Here is a 15198-nt window from a genome sequence, read left to right on the forward strand (position 1 = left end):
GGTCTGTCAGGAAATCTCAATAGCAATTTAGTTATACTTGTCATTATACATTTGGATTCTTTTAGGAGATGCATTTTCACTCTTCTTGTTTGGGGATTTGAATTAACTATTTTGAGACAGTAAGTTTTGCCCCTTAATTTTATAACTAAGTCAAACACAAGGCCCAAAGTGCATCTCAGGTCCAGTTCATCAGAAGTGGGTGAAAAACTGATGAACTGAACAGGCATTTACCCTCAGCTTGCTATAATTCCAGTGGCCACGAGAACCACCTTGGGCTGTGTCTTGGTGTCATACCTTAAATTGCTTCCCACAGGTGGAACACAGGAAGTCTTTGCGGTCCGAATGCCGGAGCATGTGGAGTCGCAGTTTATCGGGGCGACAGAAGGCCTTGTCACACTCTGTGCACTGGTAGATCTTTTCTGAGTGGAAGCTGCGCACGTGTTTTTTCACCTGGCAGTAAAAACCATGGGAAAACTCAGGGGACACAGGCACCAAAGGAAATGACCAAAGGCAGCTTGTGAACGCTAGAGGGAGCCAAATGCATTACCATGGGTTTTCATCAACCCCCGCCGAGGAATCCAATCAGATGTGATAATTGGCCTCAATAACACATACTGTCCCTGTCACAAAGAAACAAAACAAGTATCCAGAAAGCCTTAGAAATCCTAACCTCCCCGACAACTTGAAACATGAGAGAGAGAGAGAGAGGAGGGAGAGTGCTTGCTTGGAGCCCATTTTTTAAAGATAAAAAGTAAAAGTTCCTTGGGTTTAAATGAATCTTGCTAAAAAGGATCTACAGGAAGACAAAAACCAGTTCTTCCTTACTTTTCTCCAGCTTTAATCTGCATAAAAGCAATTTAGCCCCTTTTGATGCTTTTACATCTTCTTATAAAATCAAGTTCTGAAGAATTAAAGACATGAATGAGTGGATACAGAAGACATTACCGGTTTATGAGAGCAACATGACGCTGGCGCCATTTCTCAACTGGGACTTACTTCCCTTACTTTTAGACAAATAAAGGAATAGGGCTTCTGAACTCTCTTAGCCACATATATCCAATGAAGAAGAGCTGACGAAGGAAGCTAAATAGTGAGTCCTATCAAACTATTCCTATAAGACAGTTTGCTTCATTATTTTTGGAGTTTCTTTTGCCATTAAATTATGCCTTAAAGCGACCTTTCTACTAGTTTGTGTGAAGTGAGAAAATCTCCAAGACTCTCAACACTAGCAGAACTAAAAGTAAATCCTCGTCTTCTTTTCCTTTGGTAATTGAAAAGGTGTATTTTTAGAAAATGTTTCATTATTCACTGACAGGCATAGGAAAATCTTATCATGTAAAGTCCAAATGAAATCATGAGTATTCTGAAATTTATCTTCACCCATTTTGCTCCAACAAAGAATACACTACAGGGGAGGAGGCGGTGGGTTCTTGATACAAAAGTATATTATATACCAACTTTCTCTTTGTTTCCTTCCAAAACGCATGGCCTTGGTTAAAGCAAGCAGGAAACCACAGTAGTAGTAGGGATGTTCCCAGCCCCTCAGAAATGGGAGTATGTCTTCTACAGGCTCTGTATATTTTATAAGCAATAGATATTGACATGGATTATGAAAGATTTTTAAAAAATTATAACAGATCTGGGTGTTTATTACTTGTAATATAACTGAAACACTTTAATGTCAATGTCTGATCTGGACAATTAAGGGTCATAATAATCTTTTGTTTATAAAAGTAGTTTGATTGAAGAAATATTGTTCTCAATTGTAAAGTTGTTTCAAAGAAGGGATGAAAATGCAGGTGCTAGGCAGTCTCGGTTTTCCAAAAATCGAAGTTTCTTTTACCAAAAGAAGGAAGCAGACAGGAATCTCAGTAGTAGACACTCACCTGGATAAAATCTGGGAACCGTTTCTTACAAGTTGGGCAGGTGAAGTAGCCATCATTGATATGAATGGCCACATGATCTTTCAACAAATCAAGGCGGTCAAAGGATTCTGGGCAAAAAATGCAAGAGTAAGTCTTCTGGTCTGAGTGGAGCTTCATGTGGCTCTCCAAGGATGCGCTGCTGATGAAGCCCTTGTTACAGAGGTCACAGGTCAGTGGGCAGTTCCCCTCCCGCCCATGGAAGCGCAAGTGCTGGTCCAGTTTGTCCTTTTCCCGGAAGGCCTTCCCACACTGCAAGCATTTAAAAGGCCGGAAGGACTTCCGAATAAACAGATGCTGAAGAGCTGCATTCTGAAAGACATACACAAATGTGATCATTTAGTGATGAAATTAAGAGTGCAACTGGATCACACTTTTACAGAGAAAGAGAGGACGATCTCTGCAATCACAGACTTCCCATAGAAGTTCAACTCTAGGACACACACAGTTGAAAGATTTTTCTGGTGAAGACACTGAAAATGAAGCCATCCTCAAAGAAGTTCATCTTGAAAAGACGAAACGTTTTTGTGTTTTGTTTTACATCTATGTATGTGGGTTTTCTTTTGAAAGGGTTTAAGTAACACAAAAAAAGTGTTCCCAATAGAAGACTTGTATAATAAAACAAATCCCACACTGGAACAGGATAAAAATGGAAGATTTGGAGGAAAAGACTTAGGGTAAGTCACACATGCAGGAATCAGGCTGGAGCAAGTCAGCCAAATGTTACTTGTTGAAATCCATGAGAAAAAGAATTTGAAGCTTGATTAAAACGTTTAGGGGGAAAAAAAGACAATAAAAAGAATTGAAGGGTAGTCCTTGCCAGTGGCAGGGTGGAGAAGGAAATGGATACCAGGCATCTTTTGGGGGTGATAGATACCAGGTTTCTTTTGGGGGTGATGAAAGTGTTCTGGAATTAGAGAGTGGTGAAGATTGCACAACTTCAGAATATTCTAAAAACCACTTCAAAGGGTAAATTTTATGCCATGAGAATTATAGATCTCAATTCAAGAAAAAGAACTGAAAAGGATTCAGATTTATGTGAATGAGACATGAGCACACGTCATAAATGGAATATAAGCATTTCATCACTTTCTACTTAGAAAACAGAAGATAAGGTCCCAGCATAGCTAGTTAGTTCTACTGGTTAGAATGCCATGCTAACAAAGTTAAGCTCATCACACTGTTCCCTGCCTAGACCAGGCAATTCTGCTGTTTGTTTTCAGGCACAGATTGCACTTGTAATGCTGATTAGCCATCTTGAAAATTCATGCAGTTGTTATAGGGAACCCAAGTGGGAGAGCATGGGTACTCGGTGCAAACCCATCACCACTACTGGGAAAACTACTCATGCTCTGCTGAGAACAGATCGACAAAATCATCTCTCACACGGAGAATGCAGAATCAATCAATCTTTCAGTTACGCTTATAATGAAGATTCATTCATGAGTTCCTCAAAACACTGAGGGAACGCTCTAGATTGCTACAAGGCGGGGGTGGGGGGTGGGGGAATCTTTCAAGTATGTCTGTGAATGGCTGAGCCTATGTAGCTATAAACGAACAGTAATTGAAGGATTAATGGAGATCTTAGTGCGATTTGTGTAATGAAGAAAGTGCAGTGAACAATGCTTACACTCTTAACTTCAAATTACTTGTAAGCATCAACTTTTAAACTAAATTTAATGTGAAATCATCATGTGAGGAAAACAAAATACTTTTGATTCAGTGAAATTTCTAGACATAATTACTATGTAACACGAAATTTCCTTCTCAGGGCTTCCCTAACAGGGCTAGGAGAAAGATTTTTAAGCTGCTACCTAATCACTTATGTTGAGTAGATAAACAGCAATTCTGTTGTCTTCTTCAGCTCATGGGGCTGCCTCAGGGGATGTGTCATACTTTATTCTCCTTTATATCCAGATTCCTTAATAAGCTGCTTAGCTTATAGGAAGTCTTCAAAAGTAGTTTGAGAATCAGTGAAATATATTTCATATGAAACTAAAAAAAAATGATTTCAAGGATTTTTCTATAGCATCTGCAGAGATTTTTAAGAATAGGTCTTTCTTGGCTGGGCACGGTGGCCCACGCCTGTAATCCCAGCATTTCAGGAGGCTGAGGCGGACAGATCACCTGAGGTCAGGAGCTTGAGACCAGCCTGGCCAACGTGGTAAAACCCTGTCTCTACCAAAAATTCAAAAATTAGCCAGGCGTGTTAGCAGTCACCTGTAACCCCAGGGCTATAAACCCAGCTGCTTGAGAGGCTGAAGCAGGAGAATCACTTGAACCTGGGAGGTGGAGGTTGCAGTGGACTCTGTCTCAAAAAAAAAAAAAAGCATAGTTTTGTTCTCAAATCAGCCACAGGGCTTGCTTTCACATCTGTGCACAGTTCAGCAGCCACCTCATCTTTTTACTCCATCTGGATCCTAATTTTACATAAAAGCTTTACTATTTTGTCTACTTTCAAAACTTTACGGAAATACTGCAGATGAACCAATACTATTCTGAGGTTCAAAGGTACAAGATTTAGAGCACTTTTGCCATGTAGGAATCTTTTCCTTTATCTACATTCACTGAAGTGTCCAAGAACAGACACAATGCACATTGATTGTGGTCCCGCTGAGGATGCCATTTCTCCTCAGGTGCCAAATCCAGAACTCAGTTTTGTTTTGATCCATTATGCTAATCGGTCTTCTGTCATTTCTGATTAGCGCGAGTACCTTCAGACACTTGATTTAAACTGAGCCACCACCTGGCTCCACTTTCTTGGCTCTATTGACAAACCTTATCATCTTTTCAATTTCCATGGAGCCCTGAACATTGTCTATACTCAAGTAGATTATATTTTTCTGATCTAATGATACTAATAGAATTGTTACAAAGTCGTAAAAATGCTGAAACTGTTCCCATCCCTTGACCCATTTGCAGGCCATTTCTGTTCTAAGGTGTCTTCTGTAGCTCAGAGCCACAGCCCGTACACATTTCTAGAAGAAATCATGAAAAATGTTGGAAAGAGCACATAGATCCACTCTAGTTCTTCTGCTTCCTGAGTTCATCAGGCAATCCACCACACTATAAATATATATCAGCTACTCTAGGGATACCAAAATCGTATTGTTGCTAAACTCTGTGATTTGGGATTCAACTCACATTGCAGTGAATTCTGAGACAACGGATTATTTGTAGACAAAGATTATAAAATGTTTCTAAAGTTTAGGGGGTTTTTTGGTTTGTTTTTTAGAGACGGAGTCTTGCTCCATCACCCAGTCTGGAGTGCTGTGGCATGATCATAGCTAACCGCAGCCTTGACCTCCTGGACTCAAGCACTCCTCCCACCTCAGCCTCCAGGGTAGCTGAGACTTATAAGTATATGCCACCATGCCTGACTAAAATGTTTCTAAAGTTTGATATTAATAACTAAAAGAACCTAAATTATTAATCAATTTTCATACTAATTTAATCCTGACACAAAAAGGAAATCAAACAATCATATTTGTTGATTTGGGGTTTGGGGGGCTTTTTTTTTTTGAGACAGGGTCTCACTCCATCACTCAGGCTGGAGTGCAGTGGCACGATCACAGCTCCCTGCAGCCTCAACTTCCCAGGCTCAGAGGATTCTCTCATCTCAGCCTCCCGAGTAGCTGAGACTACAGGTGCATGCCACCGTGTCCAGCTATTTTTTGTATTTTTTTTTTTTAGTAGAGACAGGGTTTCACCACGTTGCCCAGGTTGGTCTCAAACTCCTGGGCTCAAGCAATCCACCTGCCTCAGCTTCCCAAAGTGCTGAGATTATAGGCGTGAGCCACCATGCCTGGCAGTTTTGGGGTCTTTTAAACAACTTTCCTTTGGACAATTGTCTGCCCACTTTCAAAGCCTTTGGTTGGCCATCCCTGCCCAACTCAGCTCACTCTGCACTGTCCTTCCAGTGCACCCTTGCTAGGGCCAGGCTCATGTCTGCACTGTCCGAACCACAGCAAGAACCTCCTGTGTCTGGGCCTGTGATCCTAAAGCTATCATTCTTTGAAACAGTCTACCTTCCTCCTCTCTCTCTTTCAAGGGCTGGTCTAAGTCTCACCTCAGCCAGGAATTATCCCGACTCCTCTATTTTACTTCGACTTTTCACTCTTCCAAGTTATACTTTCACATTTAACACCTAACCGTAAACTCCCCTACATTAGTACTGATTTCCTACTTAGACTGCAAGCTCAAGTGAAAATTCTATTGTGTACCCAGCACAGTGCCAAATAGACAGTTAGAACTCAACAGAAGTTATTCCAATGGTTTTAGCGCTGGAAGGGACCTTGGAGATCACTTAGTCCTACCCTTCATTTTGTATATGAGGAACCTGCAGCCCACAATTTATTCATTGATCTATTTACAATTAAATTATCATTATTTCATTAATTTGCATTTACTGTAGCAACCAAATTGTGGTTTCCACCAGGATTTAGTAAGTACAGGTTGCAAAGAACAGCAGGTCAGGCAAACACTTAAGTAACATTCTGTTATGTGAAACACAGGAAACAAACCTACCTGCAGCTCCAACTGAGCAGGCAGCATTAGAGGAGAGAAAAATAGTTACATTACCAATTGGATTGGAAGACTTCCCTTCAGTTGGTCATTACCAATCTGGATAGAAAAGATGAAAAAATACATAGCCCTGCTTTTTAGAATGTGTGAGAGAAAAAAAAACAAAATAGCTCAACTAAGACTGACCTCCAAAAACCAAATACATATGGCTTTTGCTTTGCCACAAGGAACCTTGTACCAAAACCAGTAACCTTGCTCATTCAAAAATGCAAGTACAACTACGGCTGGACTGTGTTTGTGCATCCACAACTTCACTGCATGTGTGGGCTTCGGGTTTTTTTCCTTCCAAAAAAAAAAAAAAGAAATCTAGCAAGCATTTCTCTGGACTTAGTAAAAAAAATCAGAATGGCAGAGCAGAAAATATAGTAACTGAGCAAGAGAAAGAAGTGCAGATCAGGAACTAAAGGGGAATGACGGATGGGATGACATTAATTCATAGCTTTTTTTCCTTGCTGTCCTATATTTCTGTATGTTGATATACTCTTGTGAAATAATATACAGTGAGCTGAGAGTTTTATATGTTTTGATTACAGGGCCCTCATAAAGGCTGTTTAGCCTCAGAGTTCTTAGAGCCCTTCAAAGCTATCAAATGTTTAAATGTGTTTTTACATTGACTACAAATGTTTAAATGTGTTTTTACATGAAGGCACGGACTAGACTATTTTTCAAGGTCCCTTCTAGCCTATAGGCAAATAAGAAGACCAAAAGAAACATACACTGAAACAATCATGCATGTAGAAATTGTACAGCCTAGGAAGTTACACAAAATGTCTCTTTCATATACTGGAAAGTACCAGTAAGTCTTTATGCACTCAGCTGCCACAAACATGGGTTTCAAGTCATTGGTTTTTATCAGCACAGACACTTATCATCCCACAAAGTCATATTGTTTTCCACCGAATCCCCTGCAGTTCCTAACTCAGACTCAAATGCTATTTGTGAGATCAGAGAAAACGCATCTGAACTGCAAGTCAGGAAAGCCCTGCAGCCGCATGGCCTGAGGCCAAGATGCAAGTCACGTGACTCAGACACGTCACGTGACTCAGACACTGACTCTCTCCGACTGACAGCTTTGGCTCAAGCTATCCCCAGGTGTGTGAACTGTACCTGCCATATCAACTTGGACACAGGTCACTTTACATTGATGAGTAATGACATTTGCCATTTTCCCCTGGGAAGGTGTAGATAAGCACATTTAGTTACCCAAAATTAACTTGAGAGCTATGATTAGGCACAAATTAGCCTGGTTTAAAATATAAATGATTATTATAACTAAATGTACTTATTTCTCCACTTCCAATCTGTGAATTGAGGGATGCAGAGAGCTAGTCCAGGAGCTGCCAACCTCTAGGCCTCTGTGTCATTACTAAATTGGTTGAATCTAGGACCAGCCATGCCAGCCTGCCATGGGGCACTGAGACATTGAGAAATAATGGGATCTTTCAAAATAATGGGATTGAGCACGTGACGGGCTAGATGCAAGATTTCAGAGTGGACGGTGAATAGGTTGGAAAACCACCAGAGAGCTGCTAGTGGGAGGAAGATCACCGGCAGGTGCAAGGAGCCGCCGGCTTTTCCCACTTACTCGGATGCGCTTGGCTCTGCGCATGTCGTCGGCTGTCAGCGTGCTCTGGGTGGGCACCACGCTCTCTTCATGCTGCGGCTGCAAATGCAGGGTGTGAGTTTCTGGTTCATGTTCCAGGGAAGACTGGGTTTCTTGTGGCAGCTGAGGGATTGGGATAGTGGTCTGTTCTGGTTGATCCAGCCCATTCAGAGTGGCTGGTTCAGCCTCATCAAATTGCTCCTTTGTGGGAAAATGTAGCAAGTCCTGAAATTTGAAATAACCAGGAATAGAGATCAGTGCCAGAGGGACTGTCGGCTCAGATTTAGAATTGCTGCTTATTTAGGAATGACTAGATTCATAATACTCAGAAAAAATATTCTCCCTCTGGGAAAGTTAATTAGGTAACTATGCACAGAAGGCAAAAGCAGGATAGGTTCCAGACCACTTAACAAGGAAAAGACTGTGATCTGACTTTTCTGGAATATCAATAATTTTAATTGTTTAATTAAACAAAGTCCACCTCTACTAACTCTGGTCAATTTTATAGAGCGGCAAAGTTGGGTTTTTGTTGTAGGTAACACTTGAAAATACATTCTTTTCTGGCATTCTCCAATCATGCTTTAATTAACAGGCAGCAAGCTCTGATAGGAAAGGTCTACAAACATTGGGAAGGTCTTTGTACTTAGATCTTGTCAGGGATCTGGCGAGTCCTCCACACAAGCATCTAAGGAGGGCTCCTTCCCATCCCCCTGTACCTGTGTCCCATCGTCACTCTTTTCCCCATTTTCGCTGGTGATTTCCAGGCGGATAAATTTTGGAGGACGCCCTGGCCGTCGACCTGGACCAAATCGCCTCTTGCCTCGTCCCCTTCCTCTGCCTCTTGTTCTAGGGACAAGAGATTGGGTTACGGGTCGTCGTGGTTACATAATATTCCATAACAAGTAGTGACCTAAATGATTCTTACTAACCCCAGAGTATGATTCCTCTCACCTTATTACTTTCCCAGATTTTCTCCAATGGAAACAACTGTTTTACTAATATACACTTTCTGAATGTCTCATCCTTCCCCTCTATTACAGCTTAAAGATATGTCTTCAATTATTCTGAAGAAAAGAGCTATAAGCATTCAAATCACTGACAATATTTTGCTTCTGAAATGATGTGAGAAAGGCAGACAGGACAGAACATGCTAAGCCTTCGAGTGTGTTCCCAGGAGATGTCATCTGAGACAAGATTCCCATTATTTCTCTTTCTCCCCTGGCCTCGCGTCATATTCCTTCTAGGAAACGTGGCCAAATTCAAACAACTTTCTCGTTTTACTACAAGCCTCTGGGAGGTCGGAACAAATTTCTAATTCAATTGTTTCATAACATGCCTAGTAAACATCAATTAAATTTTACATCCCCTTTAATGGGTTTTTTTAAATTAATTAATTAATTTTTTTTTTGAGACTAGGTCTTACTCTGCTACCCAGGCTGGAGTGCAGTGATGTAATCATGGCTTACTGCGGCCTCAACCACCTGGGCTCAAGCGATCCTCTAACCTCAGTGTCCCAAGTAGCTGGGACTACAGGCATGTACCACCACGCCCAGCTAATTTTAATTTTTTGTAGAGACAGGGTTTCACCATGTTGCCTGGGCTGGTCTAGAACTCAAGCAATCCTCCTTCTTGGGCCTCCCAAAGTGCTGGGATTACAGGCACGAGCCACCATGCCTGGTATGAATTGCCGGCAAACACAAATTCCTTAATAAAAGAGGCTTTAAAAAGTAGGTTATGAGAGCTTCTTTTAGAAGATATGTATGTAGAAAGCGTACAATGTCAATGAGATCAAATTTTATCCTTCCACTCATTTACTTAATAATTTAACAAATACTATATATTTTTTCCAGGAACTTTTAAAAGACTCTTCATGTTGGAAAATTCTGAACCTAGGTAAACATAGAGAATAGCATGATAAGCCCAATGTACCCATAACCCAATTCCAACATTTTTCAACATGGTCAACCTTTTCCATCTATATCCCCACCACTTGCCCACATACATACCCAGTAGATGATCTGGAAGCAAATCCCAGGTATCTTTTCATCTCTAGATATTTTGGCATGTCTCTCTGAATCATAAGGACTCTTTATATATATATGAGCACAATACCATTATCACACCTAAGAAATACCTGATAGTTGCTGAGTATTATTATATCCAGTCAAAGTTTAAACCTTCCTAGTTATCCCAAGTTTCTCTTAACAGTTGGCTAACAAACGTATTACCTACTGTGTATCACATACTGTTTCTCAATGTGTGTTATGAGCACTTGGCAAAGCCACAACCCTGTGTAATCCAATTCCTGCCCGCTCTGCACCAGCATCCTTGCAGCTGAATGAAGCTAGGCACTAAGGACATCAGATTACACACAACAGATTTTACCCTCAGGGCTCTAGAAGAGGGAGGTGGCATATAAACCAAAAATCACAACATAAAATAAAAAGTGCTACAATAGAGCCACCAACAGAGTTTTGGAGATACCCAGGAGTGAGTGACTCAAATCTCACTGTGTCCACCCCCCCTTAGACATTTACCCCTGTGGTCACATTCTAGACCCTGTCACCCTTATAAGCCTCTTCACGCCAATCCCATGCACTGCCCACTCGGGCACTACCCTGGCTCTGTAGTTTACTCCCTCTGGTACAAGCACTCAGCAACCCTTCGGCCACGCAAGCATCTCCAATCCAATCCTTCTGGTGCTCCTGTGCAGCTCTGCACCACTGCCTTGATGTTCTCTCCCCTTTTTCCACAGCACACACTCCAAGGTCATCCATGGGAACCACTCCCTTGTGCGTACTCTCAGTTCCCATCCCACAGCTGCTCTGTTTTCTCAATGTGTGTTATGAGCACTTGGCAAAGCCACAACCCTGTGTAATCCAATTCCTGCCCGCTCTGCACCAGCATCCTTGCAGCTGAATGAAGCTGGAGAAAAACGCACAGTCATGCGAGTGGGTTCACTTCCATTTCATAACCATGAACCCCAAGTGGGCATTTAATGTAGTGGGCAATTGTATGGTACTTCCCTAGAACATTCACTTTCCCACTTACCTAACTACCAGCTCACACGTCTCCTCTCTTTCCAAACCCTGGAAAAGCTGGCAACCCTACATCTGTCCCCCTGGCACGACCCTACTTCAAACCACCCTCATTCCGATCCCAAACTGTTGTGATAGATGCTAACAGGACTCCTTGTCTTCACTCTTACTCCAATATAAGCTGGTGGTTATTTTTTTCCAGGTGTTATTTTTATCCAAAATGGTTTTCAAAAAAATACAATCAACATCACAATACTCCCTGACCAAAACCCTCTAAAGACTTCTCATCACACTTGGAATAAAATCTAAATTTCTTACCATTTCCCATAAGGCCCTACCTGATCTGGCCCCTGCCCCCTTCATCCTATACAATTCTCCCCTCAGCTGTCTTTTTTATACAGTGGAATTAAACATATGACTTGGTTTGATTAAGTAATCGTACTGCTGAAAAAAGTCTGAAAATCAGAGATCCGGATTATTTTAAAAGTAGGTGCTATCTCAAAAATTCCTATTTCAGAATCTCCAGTTAAGGGAGATTTACCTAAGATGAAAGGATCTCCCATTGCTGGGTACTGGTTATGCTGGAAAAGATGGATAACAGTAAATGAGGAGCAGAGGGAAAAGGAGATGACAGGTAACACCGTTCCCTCAGTAGCCCACCTGGTTACCTGTCTACACATGACACTTGGAGACACTCATTAGCTAGTGGACAATACAGAAATGATTCTGAACCTTTATAAGCTCCGCCTGTGGGCCTTTCTCCCTCATACCTACCTGCTAAACACATCTAGTTTCTCATCATGAGAATTGAGATGCTGTTGCAACTGCTCCGAGCTTATAAATCGGCGGTTACATTCATAGCAGGGCCAGTTCTTCTCTTGCTCCCGAAGAACTACAGTCACAGAAGAGAAATCATGAAGGCTGATGATCAACAGACACCAATACAACTCAAATGCCTGCGATCCCCACCATTCTTATCTTGCTGCAGCCCAAAGCATTCATAGCTATACAGTATCTGCTATTTGCATGACTGTTTTGTTATCAAATCAAAAGCTAAAACTTGGCAGAGAGTTGCTTTTTAGGATCTTACTTTCTAATGCATCCATGCAAGGCATCAAAGGAACAAATACCCTCACATCACCCTCTCTCAGCCTCAAAACACGCACACGACTTCACCGCACCAAAAACACATGAGATGTTACAAAGATCTGTATTCAGATAGCCTAGTATTCAGACCCAGGTTTCATAATCTGAGGGTATGTTTTAGAACAAATAACTTAAAACTCAATGCCCAGTATAATCACTTCAGTAAAATGCTCAGAAGCACCCCCTAAGTTGAATATAGGCATACTCCATGACCCAGCAACTCCACGCCTAGACACATACCCAGCAGAAATGTGCACATAGGTTCACTAAAAGACATGTCAGAATGCTCACAGCAGCACTCTTCAAAATAGCCAAAATCAAGAAACAATCTTATTGTTTAATAAAGAATCTGCCTGGTCTTTTTCCCTAGTTGGTAACCTTTAAGTCACTGGAATTTCCTGAGTAATAGGAGTGTCTTTGTTATTCATGGTGTCCCACCCCACAAACATACCCAAATGTATTCTAATGAGATGCTTCAGAGCAGGGACAGGCCATGCAGGAAAGTTCAACCATGTAATTGGAGATGTGGGGCTTTGAGCCAGGGGTTATCGGCCTGACCTCATGGAAGGAGGAGGAGAAGGGGGAGCTGGCAGTCAAGCTTGATCACCCGGACAATGATTGAATCAGTTATGCCTGTGTCATGATGTCTCAATAAAAATGCTGGACACTGAAGCTCGGGTGAGCTTCTACGGTTGGGAATCATATATCAATGTACCAGGAGGGTGGCATGTCCTGAGGACATTTTGGGGCTTCCCAGACCTCACCATATGCATCTCTTCATTTGACTGGCCCTAATATATAAAAATCATACCTTTTAATATATTAGATATATAGATCTTTACATTATAATAAATATAAAGGATTGTAACAAAATGGCCATCGTTAAGAACAGCTCTTTTCCGAGTTCTGTGAGTCATTCTTGTGAATTATCAAACCTGAGGAGGTACCGGGAACCTCCTAACCCGTAGCTAGTTGGTCTGGGGCTTGGGACCTCCAGAGCCCGCAGCTGGTGTCTGAAGTCTTGACTGCCCTGAGCCTGTGAAACTTGACCTAACTCTGGATAGTGTCAGAATTGCATTTCACAACCAAATCTACAGTAAAATGGAAAAATCAATTGTTTTATATTCATACACCAGAATACCAAATAACAACGAGAATAAATAAATTAAAATTATATACACCAACATGGATGAATCTCACAAATACTATGTTGAGCAAAAGATGCCCAGGCACCAAAAGGGTACATATCACATCATTCTATTACGCACAGTTCGATAACAAGCATATCTTATTGTGCGGTACTAGAGGTCAGGAAAGAGTACTCAGGAGCGAGTAGGAATTAGAAGGCAGCACAAAGAAATTTCTGGGGCACAGTAATGCTCTGTTTCTTGATCTGGGGGCAGGTTACGTGGGTGTGTTCACTTGGTGAAAATTTAAGCTGTATACTTACAATGTGTGCAGCTTTCTGTATATAGATTATACTTCAGTGACGTTTGCATTAAAAACAAAGCCGGCCGGGCGCGGTGGCTCACGCCTGTAATCCCAGCACTTTGGGAGGCCGAGGCGGGCGGATCACAAGGTCAGGAGATCGAGACCATCCTGGCTAACACAGTGAAACCCCGTCTCTACTAAAAATACAAAAAACTAGCCGGGCGTGGTGGCGGCGCCTGTAGTCCCAGCTACTCGGGAGGCTGAGGCAGGAGAATGGCGGGAACCCGGGAGGCGGAGCTTGCAGTGAGCCGAGATCGCGCCACTGCACTCCAGCCTGGGCGACAGAGCGAGACTCCGTCTCAAAAAAAAAAAAAAACAAAAAAAACAAAAAAAAAACAAAAAAAAACAAAGCCAATGCCTGCCTTGGTATATCCTCAGAGATGATAAAATCTGGATAGGAATCGTCCTCTGATCTAGGTTCTAATTTGGCATTTGGAAGTTTTCATTATATTAAATATTATTTTCCAGCACACATGAAAGAAATGTAAATGTCATTGTAATTTGACACTGAATTAGATGGAGATGTGTGTCTCCAAAAAACCTACTGGAATAGTTTCTGAAATATACTGAGACAAAAAATTAGAGGTTTCATAAAGATGTGATATATACAATTTAGAATTCATATAGAAAATGTAAAACATAAACGTCTAACCACCTTTCCTTTCTTCCTCAGAAATGTCATGAATTTTCTGGTTCACGAACTCAGCATAGGACGCGGCATACCACACCTGCAAGAAGCAAGTATATCATCAAGAACTGGGGACATCACCAGATGTTCCTCGCATGCTTACATTATTTCTCCTGCTTCCAGGAAACAATTCAGGCTTTTCCACAGCCCATTAACAAAGGAAAAAAAGATCACGCTGTGAGCTCCCCTTGCAATACCTTTCCAGCAGATCAGTCAGGAAGTTCATTTGCCAAGACATACTGCCTGTTTTTTCTTTTTCTTTTTCAGAAAATAGTTACTGTTACTAGAATAACTTCACAGGAATTATAATCATAGTCTCTTCAACTAAATAAAACAGCCTCCTCTGATTTCTTATCTATATTTAAACACCGGTTTTTACAGGGTTGTAGTTACAGTGGTTGCCACCAAACACCCCTTACTGGAGTCACCAATGACAACTTCAAAGGCAACCACCTTCTCCCGCCCACCCACTGGCTACTTCTGATCACTCTGTTTGCCTCTTTTTTTTCTCCCTAACTTCTACATATTGGTGTGGCTCAAAGCTTAGTTAGAGTGTACGGCCTTCTTATTTTGACTTCAGGTGGCCACTTTCATTTCCAACCAACTCTATGCTAATGACTCCCAGATTAATATCTCCATCCCAGACCCTCTTTCTCTGTTCTCTCTGAGTGTGTCTGACTGGATGTTTTGGATGTCTCACAAACAGATGAAACTTAGCATGTCCAG

General features: G+C 41.6%; 1 protein-coding gene across 9 annotated transcripts in view; it reads right to left on the minus strand.

Annotated features, from left to right (window-relative positions):
* Positions 1-15198, minus strand: part of LOC105476196 (PR/SET domain 10) — a 100250-nt gene that overhangs the window by 22833 nt on the left and 62219 nt on the right. For 7 of the 9 annotated variants that reach the window (XR_011611183.1, XM_011731892.3, XM_011731898.3 and 4 more), the window contains 6 exons: positions 14440-14512; positions 11922-12039; positions 8826-8955; positions 8092-8334; positions 1887-2234; positions 295-450 (listed from right to left, as the gene is read on the minus strand). Coding sequence is in view for 8 of the 9 variants with exons in the window: in XM_011731892.3 (XP_011730194.2) it covers positions 295-450; positions 1887-2234; positions 8092-8334; positions 8826-8955; positions 11922-12039; positions 14440-14512 (1068 nt within the window). In the remaining variant the exon portion in view is untranslated. The remainder of the gene's footprint in view (positions 1-294; positions 451-1886; positions 2235-8091; positions 8335-8825; positions 8956-11921; positions 12040-14439; positions 14513-15198) is intronic. The other 2 variants (XM_071075819.1, XM_024791101.2) reach the window with 1 other exon arrangement.

This window comes from Macaca nemestrina, chromosome 12 (assembly GCF_043159975.1).
Source record: "Macaca nemestrina isolate mMacNem1 chromosome 12, mMacNem.hap1, whole genome shotgun sequence".
Classification (NCBI taxonomy): domain Eukaryota; kingdom Metazoa; phylum Chordata; class Mammalia; order Primates; family Cercopithecidae; genus Macaca; species Macaca nemestrina.